The 13694-nt window shown below is 43.0% G+C and overlaps 1 protein-coding gene across 1 annotated transcript in view; it reads right to left on the bottom strand.

Moving 5' to 3' along the window:
- The window catches only part of LOC147641494 (Zn-dependent exopeptidases superfamily protein), a 60453-nt gene extending 53295 nt beyond the window's left edge, over positions 1-7158 (bottom strand). Inside the window, exons 1-3 of the mRNA XM_086783075.1 lie at positions 6923-7158; positions 6691-6826; positions 6526-6604 (exon numbers count right to left, since the gene is read on the bottom strand). Coding sequence (XP_086639201.1) covers positions 6526-6604; positions 6691-6826; positions 6923-7010 — 303 coding nt within the window. The 5' untranslated portion in view covers positions 7011-7158. The remainder of the gene's footprint in view (positions 1-6525; positions 6605-6690; positions 6827-6922) is intronic.
- Between the last annotated feature and the right edge of the window lie 6536 nt (positions 7159-13694).

Raw genomic sequence — 13694 nt, 5'->3', positions numbered from 1 at the left:
GAGGAATTCGGTACTCAGTGGGAACAGGCATTGGATGCCACAGGACCATGCCATTTTCTGATACGCGATGGTTGGCTTTTCTACAAAGGCCGACTATGTGTCATGAAGTCATTCCGGGCAGCTCTTCTCCATGATGCCCATGACGCCATTACAGGTGGTCATAGGAGCATGAATTCGACTCTGGAGAAATTAGAACGGCAATACTATTGGCCAAAGATGAGGCGTGATGTGTTTACATATGTACAACGCTGTGACATTTGTCAAAAGGTGAAAGCTCCTCGTGGAAAGAAGATAGGGTTGTTACAGCCCTTGCCAATTCCTGAGGGTCCTTTCCAGGACATTTCGATGGACTTTGTCACAAATCTGCCTCCCAGTCCGAGTAAGCGTAATACACAATGCTTAACTATTGTTGATAGGTTTGGCAAATTTGTTATGCTTATTCCTTGCAGGGCCAATGTGACCGCCGAGGATGTTGCCCAGTTATTCATTCGGCATTGGTACCCGATTGGCGGGATTCCTAGGACCATAGTGTCAGACCGAGATGCCAAGTTTACCAGTCATTTTTGGAGGGCATTGTTTGATAATTTTGGTACTAAGTTGAATTTTTCCAGTGCATTCCACCCACAGACAGATGGCCAGACAGAGATATACAACCAGTTGGCCTTTGATGTGCTGAAGTGTTATGTCCACGATCAGCAAGGTAAGTGGGAATCGTTTTTGCCTTTCAAGCTGTTTTGAATGACTCTTTTTCTTCAGCTATTAGCAGGACTCCATATGAGACAGCGTTTGGAAGACCTTTCCAGTCATTGTTAACCAGGACTTCGTCTTCAGTACCGGAGGCGAACAGAGTGACGGAGTCTTACCAGGAGATTTTAGAGTCAGTAAAGGACAGATTGGCTAAAGCACAAGAGACCTATACTCGACAGGCCAATAAAGACCGAAGGGATATGAAGCTTTCGGAAAGAGATTGGGTTTATCTTCGGATAATGAAGCAAAGATTGAAACATGTGGGCAAGCGATGCCCAAAGTTGTCTTTCAGGAGCTTTGGACCTTTTCCCATCCGGAAAAAGATTAATGAGGTGTCTATGCAGTTAAAGCTACCTCCGAGTTGGACTATGCACGATGTATTTCATGTCAGTTGGTTAAAGCCATATGCAGGTCCACCCCCTTCAGAGGTCAAAGACGAAGCCGAACCAGATATTGTGGATGGAGCAGAAGTAATGGTTCCAGAACAGATCCTTCTGCACCGTTTCAAGCATGGCTCCGGCCGAAGACTACGACAGTTCTTCACGAAGTTTCAGGACCGAGGAACTCATGAAGCGGTATGGCTCGACAAAGAATTTTTCGAAGACTATCCGGCATTATTGACGGATTATTTGGAGGCTATGCAGCTTCCGTCAAGTTAAGCCGAAGGGGATGTCACGTGCATCCCGCACTTGGATGCCACGTAGACATTTCTGTACAAAAGGTGCAGGACCTGAGATGGTGAACCGGTCCCATGTGAGCCCAGTCCGGGACGAGTTAGCCAGGGATCCATCTCAGTCGTCCGAGGTCAGGTGTGCACTGTCCTGCACATGAAACAGTGCCAGTCCGTGCTGTGAGTCTCCCTCTAGAATGATGTCAGTGGTTTTGTGTATCTGGTATGGTACCAGATACCAGATCACTGAGTAGATTATGTTTAGGACAAGGGGCCAGCCCATAGGGCTACCCCGGAGCTTAGTATGGGCATGGGAATGGTGTGAAACCATCCCCATGTGGGCCAGTAAGGCCCAGGCTGGACCCACCAGCCATGGAAGGGCTGTAGGACAGTCCTAAGGCAAGAATAAGGCTATTTTCAGGAGGTTACAGCCTTCATAGGGCTGTAGGGCAAGTATGGGGCAGCCCATACAGGCTACCCAGCCCATGGATTGTGGGCAAAGGCTATGCCCAGCCTTCTAGAAGCAAGCGCCTGCCTCCCCAGCTTGCTAGGGGAAAAACGCAGCATTTATTAGGATTTATTTGAGCATTTAATGCTGATTTTACTCAGTCGTGGGAATATGATGCTGGCCGCCTGCTCTTATACTGGCCGACTGCCCCTGAAGAGTAGTATAAATAGGAGAGGTCCACAATCCCATCATTCATCTCACTATTTCACCAAGAGCTCAAGCCAATCAAGGGCTAGACAAGCCAAGGAGATTGCTAAGCAAAGGGGTGGACTTCTGAAGGTCAAGGGCAGGGATTTCCCAGCCAAGAAAGGTCAAGAATTCTGTATTTGTTTTCAGATTTACATCATTCTAATAAAGCAAATACACCATCCGTGGTGGAGACCCTACAGAGGGTAATTGGGACCCAATACTGTGTCCTCTCCATCTCTCTCTCTCTCTATTTTTTTGCACTTCTCCTTTCAAGTGTTGTGCGTTAATTTCTGTCGCAAAAAGAGTGCTGAATTCTGAGTTTTGAAGTTACCGATCTTTCTCCGAAGCTTCCGCATATTACACCTTGAGAGCGTGAATCACAACATCAAGCTCCTTCTCAAGGGTTGTTCAACAAGATTGAGTGTCGTCTAGCAAAAGCAACAGGTCTACCATCTTGAAATAGAGCAGCCACGATGGCATAGTCACTAGCATCAGTTTCAAGAACATAAGGCCGACTAGGATCGGGTAATGCTAAGATAGGTGCTTCCTTGACTTTATCTTTCAAAAGTGTGAAGGCCATATCCAAATCGTTATTCCAAGTGATAGGTTGATTTGACTTACGTCCACGACCTTTCAACAAGTCGGTCATCGGTAGTGTGAGCTGAGAGTACTCCCGCACAGATTTTCGAAGAAAAACAACAAAACCGTGAAAAGAACGAAGTTGTTTCACTGTTCGCGGTATAGGCCAATCCAGAACCTTCTGAACTTGGTCATAGTCAACGCTCAATCCATCTCTAGTGATCTTGTGTCCCAAGTAAATGATGTCTGTCATGAAAAACTCACATTTACTTAATTTAGCATATAGTCGATTCTGTCTTAAAATAGTTAAGACAATGGTGAGGTGTCTAACGTGATCCTCAAGAGTACGACTATATATCAAAATATTATCCAGGAACACAACCACAAATTTTCCCAAATGTTCACGAAAAAGATCGTTCATCATTTGCTCGAAAGTGGCTAGAGTATTGGTTAACCCAAAAGGTAATACGAGAAACTCGTAATGGCCATACCTAGTCCGAAAGGCGGTTCTTTCGACATGCCTTTCATGAATACGTATTTGGTGATAGCCAGTATGTAAATCTATCTTCGTGAAATATTTCGCTCCTGCTAACCGGTCAATCAGGTCATCTGATCTAGGGAGAGCATAACGATATGAAGAGCTATTCCAGATGGATCCCCTGTCACCTCTAGACACACTCACCACCCACCTGTCATCTCTACTAGATACGACCGCCACCCGCAGCTTCCCCCATCATACACACATTGCACACACAGATAGATCTGGGAGCATGCCCCAGAATCGGTGGTATGATGATGAGTGTAGAGATCTATATAGACACCTCCATGCCCAAAGAGCACCAGGGACCATTACAAAGAGACAAGCGAGCCGACAGATGAGGACAATCACACACTGTAAGAGGCGTGCATATAAGGAGGCACAGTACTGGGATATATACCACCTACTCATGAGCAGGGATGCAGCCACTACATGGCGCAGGATGAGAGAGCCCCGCCCTCGTACCCCGATTGAAGATCCACACACATGGCACACATGCAAAGAGCCTCTACCATATCCCTCAGCAGCCGCCCACAGCCACAGGAGTCCCGCCCTACCACCTCTACTTTCTTTACCGCCTCGATGGTAGAAAGAAAGAAAGAAAGAAAGATTTTATTAACGTCTTCCAAAAGACCGAACTCGGCCTATGAGACAAATCGGTGTACCTGTATGGGGTATCCTCTGTCATCCGCCGGTTACAGCATGGGAGATCGGCTGACCACACACGTACACAGAGTGAGCATCTTATTTATGCAGCTGACACAGTGGGATCCTTTGTTGCTCACCTCTTTAATAGGGCACTAGTGGAGGGCCTACCAGCTGAGTGGACTATGCACACCATCGTGCCTCTCCACAAAGCGGGAGACATGCTAGACCCCAGCAACTACAGGACTATCATGATTGGTCATACATTGGCCAAACTTTATGGCGCAGCTACACCTACCGTATAGATATGGCCACATGGCCTGTCCTAGGGAAGACCCCACTTGGTTCTGGCCCTTGCCGCCGGCATCAGCTGATTTGGGCATTGTGGGTTGGGGAGTCTTGGGCTTTCTACCATTGTACAAACCATATAGGAATTGCCCTCTCTCTAGTCCTCGTCCTATTTGCTCAACCATAAAGCCAGATGAGTGATTGGCAAATTGGAGGACCGGTTGGGCGTTCTAACACAATCCCCTGAACTCATCCTGAAGCTGCTCAAGGTATGAGGCCGTAGAAATCGCTTCTTGAGATCAGTGACAAACTAGTCCCATTCATAGGCAGTAACCCCAAATTGGGAATTAGCCTCGACCCAATGAGTCCACCGAGATATAGCTTCACCCTCAATGTAGCAGCTAGCTAACACAACTTTCTCCACATCCGACTTTCTATCAGCAACAAAATAAACTTCACACTAATGAATCCAAGAATACAAAGCTGTGGGATCAAGTTTACTATTATACTTACTTCTTGTGAAGATGAGTCGAGGAAGTCGCCGGTACCGCCCTTGCATCAAGAGCTGCAAGGAAACGTTGTGTTCCATGTGTCGGCTTTGTTCCTCCTACACAACAGCGCGGATTGATGCCTGCGTCCGAAGCTCACTACTATTCACGTAAAGCATGGACCTGTTGCGTTAACTCTGCAATGAAGTTAGTCGAGGTTAGGATCTTGGAAGGGATCTAGGTGAGAACTAGGGAGGGGGAGGAGGGAGGAATGGGTGAAAAAGAGCCTAGAACAGATAGCTGCTTTTTCGAGGACCTGGATCATGGCTATTTGCTCACACAATTGATTCCCTTGTTGCTTCATGAGAAGTATAAAACTCTGGAACATCGCTTGCATCTAGTCTCCACTTGGAACATTGCTTCCTGATGCCGTGGCTATCGAAGTGACAGTATCTTCGTGGATCTGGTGTTCTCTCTCATTGTCGTCGGATTTTGCCATAGTGGGAGTGGTCAAGTTATTCCCTAACCACAAATAAATAATCCACTATGTGTGTGGGAGACATTTCCAGTCGTTTCCAAAGACTAAAAACCAACCATCCTCCTTGGAGGGACGAGCCTCACCGGAATCGGGAGTGCTATCAGCGCCAATAAACCAACCACATGCGGGAAAAATAATCTTTCCTTTTTTTCTTGGCTGAATTTCTTCACCAAAGGGCAAAGCTATGATACCACTATAACATGTGGAAGCTTACAGATGAGTATTATAGTTTGATAAATACTTTCAGCCCTTGGTTCTTGATAATGAATAGCACAATGTAGAGAAGATAAGAGTGCAAAGAGAGAGAGAAGAGACAAATTTACAATATTGGGTCCCAAAGACCCTCTCAAGGGCCCCCACCACATATGATGTATTTGATTTATCAAATGAGTAGAATGATAGATTGCTGCCTGTATATAGCCAGGACTGAATTGACTTAGACAGCTTCCCTTGGCTAAGATAACCTTCAGCCTAGAGTTTGTCCCTTGATCTACGCTTTCCACCTTGCTTGGCTCCTTCTTGGCTTGTGAGATGGTTTTATGCTCTAGACAGCCCATTGCTTGTATAATATCTCCAAATGCTGGTCGGTCTGCCCATATAGCTGTCGACCTGCTCACAACTGGTCAAAACAGCAATTAAAACAGCGCAATCACACGTGTGAGCTTTGGAATTGGCCAACTGCAACTATGCCTCCCAAAGATGCCAGTCATGGAGAGAGCCCATCCCCCATCTGCCTGAAGATTGTATGTACTTGATGACTGATAATCAAGATCAGCATAGCCTATGCTAATGGCTCCAACTATATTTCTCCTATTAATTAATCAAGCTTGGCAAGGCCTTCTTAGCTCTAGTCTTTGGGATAAAGGTGAAAGACCCTTACTAGGCCTTAGCGTAGCCTTCAAAATATCTAAACACCTAACACACCTTTGTGATACATGTAATGTGAAGTACCAGTACGAAATGCAACTATGCCTCCCAAGAAGTGGAGAGAGCCCCTGTACTGAATGCATCTACGCCTCCCAAAAACGAGAGATCCCATCCCCTGTCTGACCGAAGGTTGTATATGTTTGACGGAGTGACAAGATCAAGCATATCGTATCCTAATGGCACCATCTATGTTCTCCTGTTGATTAATCAAGCTTGGCAAGGCCTTCTTAGTTGATCTAAGTTCTGCTCTTTAGGATAAAGGTGGCCTTTAAAAATAAATAAACACCTGACCACTATACTGCATGTCCGTTCGTAATACATAAAGCGCCCCCTTCCCTCTCCTCTGTTCAATATAATGCTAAAACAGCATAGACAAAGGGTGGAAATACAAAGGCACTTGATCTTTACTTTGGAGACTGGTTTTAGCTTTGGGCACGGACTGTCTGTATGAGCTCCTACTATCATGAAACCATTCCCAGGGACATACCTGCCAACATAAAAGGTATGAAAAGATTACCCCTTACCCTTTAGAAAACAAAAGGACATAATTTTAAGGGGAAAAAGAATGCATACTTTTCGCCGATGGCAAATGCAATAATTGTGGAGTGATTGCGGGTGAAGAAGTACTTCCCCCCTCCGTTGAGATGCCAATCTGCCTTTTCTGATAGCTGCAGGTAGCCTGCTGCCTTGAGCATGGTCTTAGCCTCATCTAAGTTGGGGCAAAACAAATTAGAATTTAATTTTTTTCAAAAAGAAGAGGTTGATTTTCTTGACAGATGAAAAGAAGCAGGGATTGGAGCTTTACGGACGGCATGGAAGGGCGTGGGTGAAGCGTTGAGGAATGCTACCAGCTCGTTGGCCACAGTATGGGCATCCACCACTTCCTCGCCCATGATGATGATGATGATGATGATGATGCTGATCAGGAGGAGGAGATGATTTTCAAGGAATGGCAAAACTAAGGGTGACTGCACCACTTTATTTTTTATAAATATTTTGGCGACTACTAGAAGGGTGACTGCACCACTTTATTCTTTGCCCTCTTTTTTGATGATATTATGGCACCCTTTATTCTTTGCCCTCTTTTTTGATATTCTGAATTAGATGGGCCAAATATATGAGATAGCCAGGCCAAAGCCCCCTCTATCCTGCCGCTACTAATTAATTAATGAAACAGATTTTTGGTGCCATATTATGGCACCCTTGATTCTTTGCCCTCTTTTTTGATATTTTGAATCCGTGAGATACTCTGAGTTAAAATCCTTTTGAAAATACACTACTCACACACACTAGATGCCATGGCTTGCAGAGGGGAAAATTTGAACCCGTCACTCTCAAACTCCTTCCTGTACTTTCAAATTTTCAATCAAGCCAATATAAATAATGAAAAAAAAGGCTCATTTTAGGGTGAGTATAAAGGCACAACTTTGCATTTGAAAGCAAAAAACCACCTTATTTGACACATTGGCATTTCTTCTCTTCCACTTGTACTGGCAAAGAATGTTGAAAACAAGGGAGGAGTGCATGGGTGTGCTAAAACTTGCCTCTTTTACTGACCTATCTACTCTAGAAGCCTCTCAATTCCCACTTCACTTTTCTTTTCCCAAGAAAATTCTCGGCCCAATAAGTAAGAAAATTCTCGGCCCAATAAGTAGTCCACATTGTTTTCATTGGATAGCCATTGTCAATCTTACCTACATACCACTCATTTTATATGGGTTTTGTTACTAGGCATATATTGAGAGTGACCTCCTCTTCTAGGAGAGGCATCATAGAAGGATATATTGGATCTACAACTACCGGATAGATGGATGAGGCCTCTGTGTGTGTGTGTGTGTGTGTGTGTGTGTGTGTGTGTGGTAGAAGGATATCTATAACTGCTGAATATGGATGAATAAGGCCTTTTTATATGTGTGTGAGAGAGAGAGAGAGAGAGGTGAGAGGAGGTGCTTGCTTGCTCTTGGTAAATGTGTCTCTTTATGCTTTGTGAGAGAGAGTGTAGACATTAAGACAGGTGTCTCCCTACACAGAGGTGTAGGAGACCTAAGGGAGGCTTGGAAGATTAGAGTTAGCACCCACTGGTGAATCATGGAGGTCATGGAGATCATGGGCTTAGAAGCAATGTAAGTATCCCCACCCATGACGGTTGTTGTCCATTTCTATTCATGCTTAAATGAGAAGAGTTTTTAAAGGGATAAAAATGAGCCATAACATTTTTGGTGCCGCTGTCGAATTTGAAGGGTTAGTAAACTATTTATATAGGAAAAACCTGAGCTATTCACATCGTGAATAACTTATCGCTTGGGCCTAATAAAACATTCTTACATGCACTTGAGATCCGAAAAGATTTTCGGAGATGAATTTCTCTAGAGGATAGTGTGTTTGCCAATGATTAATTGGACCAAGTACCGACCGCCAAGCTTTTGTGTGCCATCAACCAAAGAAAGAGGGCGATCTTTCTAGGCCGAAAACTTACACACTAAATTGTGTTTGCTTAGAAAGGTCTGAATTCAAACGAAAGTAGTAATAAAGAATCCATGGAAGAAGCTCAAATGATCGATGACTGAAAGGAGAGGGTTGTAACATCCTCCACAATATCCAGCCATATTTTACAAAATTTATAACATACGAATCGGGCTCACTCAGCCCGATGAGGGTCACACAACGGGCAATACTCAAAGGTTCCTAACAGGAAGGAGTTGAGTGAATAAGGTTTTGAGTGAAGACTTGAGTGGGTGAGGTTACTTTTGAATGGTGAAAAGTTTGATTTTTTGTTGTTTTTAGTTAAAGGATTGGGTTATGAGTACTTGGGAAGCTAACCAATCATTTTATTGTTGGTTTTTATGCTTTTCACATTTTGCTTTTTCACATGAAAAACTAAGGTGGTGTTGTTTTTTGCTTTTTATAAACAATATTATTATTTGAGTCTTACTAAAGTTTTTAATTGCTTTAACTATGGTAAGCAGGCTCAAACTACACCTTTTGAGAGGTTAAAACAGGTTTTGGACCCCCAAAGATCAAATCAAAGTCTAAAATTAGTTTTACATGCTCAGGAGTTTTTTCATAGCGAGGAAAACCAGAGCGTGGCAAAAAAGTTTCAAAAATCACACGGTGATTTTTGGGATTGTCTTGCCAAAAATAGAAAGTTGTATCCTTGAAATCTTATCCTCTTATTTTGGAAAAAAATGGCATGAAAAACCATAGTTTTTCATGATTGTAACTATCTCAAGTTTTTCAAGTGTTACTATTTCCTAGATATTCATGCCGTAAATTTCTTGAGAAAAACGCACCAAAATAATTCCATCTATTGAGGTTGTTAAGGTGATTACCTGATCTAGACTGACTGTTAGTTCATTGGAAAAGAATTGCACTCAAAAGATCAAGTCTATTTGGCGTGAAAAACTAGAGTCTTTCACGGCCGTGACTATCTCGAGTTTTTTTGCGCATGATTATCTCCTAGATATTCATGTCATGATTATTTTTTGGATTAGCTCAATCGTGGATGGTGCTTAGTCTAATCAACTATGGGAACGATGCTAGTCCATGTTATCACCTTGAATTTGAAGGGTTTATACATGAAAAAACACATTTATTCACATAGTGAATATCTTAGCCCTTGGGTAACCAAAGGCTCATAAATAAAGAAAATTGGGTCCAGATACTAAGATTTAGCCTGATGAAACATTCTTACATGCACTTGAGATCTGAAAAGATTCTTGGAGATAAAATTTCTCTAGAGGATAGTGTGTTTACCAAGGATCTTTATATTAGAGAAGTATTGGATTCGATTTTTTAGCCAGCACACCCTAAAGTATGTTTGCTTAGAAAGGTGTGAATTCAAGCAAAACCATTAATGAAGAATCCATGGAAGAAGCTCAAATGATCCATGAGTGAGGGAGAGGGTTATAACCTCCCCCATAATATCCAGCCATCTTTTAAACATTGCCAAAGTGTTGCAACCAGATACGGATCAAGAGGCTCACTCAGCCTGATGAGGGTCGCGCAATGAGCAATACTCAAATGTTCCCAACAAGAAGATGAGTTATTCAAGCAGCACCTCCTAACAAGCAAATCTCTTTCACTCCTAGGATTAAAAGGGACATGGAAGGTATCACAAGGAATGGAGAGACCTTTTTCCCAATGAGAGAGGAGATGGAGAGACGCCTAGAGGCAAATAATCCTAAATTAAAGGAAATAAGAACTGGATGTAAACATGGCCTTAGCTAAAAAGAGAAACCTTGAATTAATGCAACCTCTAAAGCCAAACACCAAGGAAAGGAATAGAATGGAGGCTACGGCACAAGCCCACCAAGCCCTTGCATAAGCTTTGGTAGAAGGATGCCACCCTTAGAGCCAGTCCAAGAAGATCCAAAAGGATAATGGGAAACAACTATCCTTCATAGGCTAATGGGGACCCAGCCCAGAAAAGGAGAATGGGAAACAACTACCCACCAATGAATAGGAAAGTCCCACCTTTTCCCATGACCTTCGACGCGACAGGGATGGGTATCACCAATTAACCAACCCAAGAAGGGGAAGAGGAACAGGGGGAGGGATAACACACCTCACAGGACTAACTACATAGCACTAACTAATATGAGCCAGCTCTAGTATTAACCACATCAACCCTGGCTGATTTGTTAAGAATGGCAAGTAGGGGGTGGCAAAGGAGTTGGGGACTACTCAAGTTCATACCCGCCGTAATGGTTTTTGCCCCTCCGAATGAATAAGAAAGGTTAGTTAGTTAATGAAAAGGTTAGTGGTTTATTGGGAATTCCTAACGGGGTGGGGGTGTGGGATTTTTTACGAGTGATTGGATTTTTATATTTTTGTGTGTTCTTATTTTTTTCTCACTTTGTTTTTGGCAATCATAAGCAAGGTTACATGTGATTTATGTTAGTGGGGAAACTAAGAGATGCTAATAATGGGAGAGAAGAGAGGGAAGGAATCGGAGGAACGTAGACATTATCATCAGAACGAGATGGTGATTCACAGTTACTCATTTGATTCATTGATGCGACATTCATCATTTGAAGAAATTGGCCTTCGATGATGTCCCTTTGTGTGGTAGGATTCTTATGAAATATTGTTGAGTAGGACATGTTCCTGCATGCTCTCCCATGTGCTTTTTATTTTTTTATGTAGATTTAAGTGCTTTTATGAAGTAGATATGCATGAAGTATAAGAAGTGAGTCATATAGACTCTTATTGAACTGCTATGTGTTGAAGTAGCCACTTGTTGGCAAGGATTGAAAAAATTACGTCGACTTGCGAGGCTAATATAGATATCTTCACTAAGGATTGAAGATCATTAATTTGTGAAGATGGTAGCGTCGTTTAGAGAGGTTTATAATTTGAAGGAAAATTCCAGGTGATGGGTTGTACCATTGACTAGGTTTTCGCCCACCATGGCCCCCCCATCGAGAGATGTACTTGGAAGTTGTTGATGGTGAGGCTTTGGTGCAAATGTTCTCCAATGCATGAGTATGGATATGTCCTCATGGAGCAGCTACTACATTATCATAACCAAAAGAATAGTCAGCTATAAGCTTAACAAAAATGGAATGGCTATTTAAGATCCTTGGGAGTTGTTTGATAGGCCATATGTGTGACTCCCTTGTGTTTGTGTGTGTGTGTGTGTGTGTGTGTGTGTGTGTGTGTGTGTGTGTGTGTGTTTTTTTTACCACCTTGCGAGCAACAGGTTCTTGTGGCTATTCTCCTTTTTGAGAATAGGTTATGGGCTGCTGTGTAGCTTCTGCACTTACACTTCACATCCAGAGGGGTGAAAAGAGCATTGTGAGTTTGTCTTTGATGCGCTTATAAGTCTTCCTTGTTGTAGATGTGGGAATTGATTCTTGATTTTTTGGCTTAAATGTTGTCGAGGTGGTAGGTACGGCTGCTGATTGGTTACCATTGGGGTTGTTCGAACACATAAGCTCTATAGGTACTGAATGCACGAGAGTGGTTGAGTGACTTGCTTGTGTTGCTTGGGCCTCCATTCTTGTCGAGAACTTTCGGTCAAGCTGTTGGGGTTGAAGTTGGTGGTGAGGTTTTCTTCACGTTGTTTGATTTTGGCAACCATATGAAGGGATTACCATCATAGTATCCTTGTTGTTGAAGCACATGCATAGGCACCCATCTTTGATGAACCTTATAAATTGGTGGCTAATGCATTTGGTGCTGAGGTTTCCTTATTTGTGCAAGCTTAGGGGGCTTTGTGATGTGCTTGGAAATCCAAGCGTTGGTATTTCCTTGTTAGTACCCTTGTGCTTGCAGTAATCTTTTTGGTACCCACACTTGTTGACTTGGTGGAGTTCTTTTTGAGGTGAGGAACTCGCATAAGCTTTTGTGGATGGTGTTATGGAGTATTTTTATTTTTTCTTGGCCTTTGAGTGCTGCATTGAGGAAGAGGCTTTGACTGTCGAGGCACCCAAATTTGATTGGCACCTTCGTAGTAGCCTTGAGCAACAAGTAGTTTCTTTTCCACCCAAATTTTGATACCATTAAGATACCTTGATTTGTATTATCTTGGTAATTTATTTATTTGTAGTGGAAGTGGAAGGTTTTGGGACCTCCTATACATTGGTTGGCACTGAAAGTGCAGGTTTGAGACTCATGGGTATTTTTGATGATGATGAGGCTAAAGTATCTTGTGGAGTGCCTGTGTTGATGATAAGGCTTTCAAGCATGTGGTTGTCTCCTTTGGTGGGGTTTGTCGATGAAGAGGCATAGGCTCCAGGGCTTTTCCTTTAAGTTCCTTGTAAGAGATAGATGGTTGCGCTGTGGGAACTTCTTCAGGAATAGCTGTTGATTGCAAGGTATTAGCATCTAACTTTGTTGGTGAGGATGGGGTTGAAGGAGTAGATGCTTTATCGGAGTCGATCGTTGACGCAGATGGTAGGTCATTGTGTAGAGGGGTTTCTGTGGAAGAGGCTTGTAACCTTTTGCGTTCAACATCATAGAAATCCATTAAGGTTGTATCCTCTTCCTTGCAGTATGATATTGTCAACTTTGTGTTGTTGACCATCACATGATGATTCTATCGCTAGGCAAAGCACAGTGGTGCTTGGGCAGCAATAGTCCATTTATGCCCCAAGATCAAATCTGCTTCCAACACATACTCAACCACAAAAAACTTGCAAGTAAGGGGGTTAGTTTCAATATACATTGTATGTTCAAACATGGCATGTTCAAGCCTTGTGTAAAGGGAATTCTTTCATGATGATGAGCTGTGAGTGTTGGTTGACCTAACAAATCCCATAACTCGAGGGTCATGAGATTGCGTTCTCGTGTTGGATAAAGCTATGCTTGAGTTGTGGTGATTTTATTTGAAATTTCCAATCCAACCAGAATCCTAAGGATCTTTTTAGGAAGATATTTTGGAAGTTCCAGGTCCTCCAAGGTCCTCCAAGGTCTCTTCCTCCCGTAAATAGCAATTGTGCAATGTCTGTAGGAGTGTTCAAGGTGACTATTTGCATGGATTTATCAATTGAATACAACGAGTCATGTATCCAAGTTCCACTAAAGACGACATTATACTCAAGGAAATCTAGGGTAACATGGAAGTTAAATTTTAC

Source organism: Cibotium barometz, chromosome 1 (assembly GCF_041138505.1).
Source record: "Cibotium barometz isolate CiBa-2024 chromosome 1, ASM4113850v1, whole genome shotgun sequence".
Taxonomy (NCBI): Eukaryota; Viridiplantae; Streptophyta; class Polypodiopsida; order Cyatheales; family Cibotiaceae; genus Cibotium; species Cibotium barometz.
The sequence above is the reverse complement of the archived record's forward strand: the minus strand, read 5'-3'. Positions and strand labels throughout refer to the sequence as shown.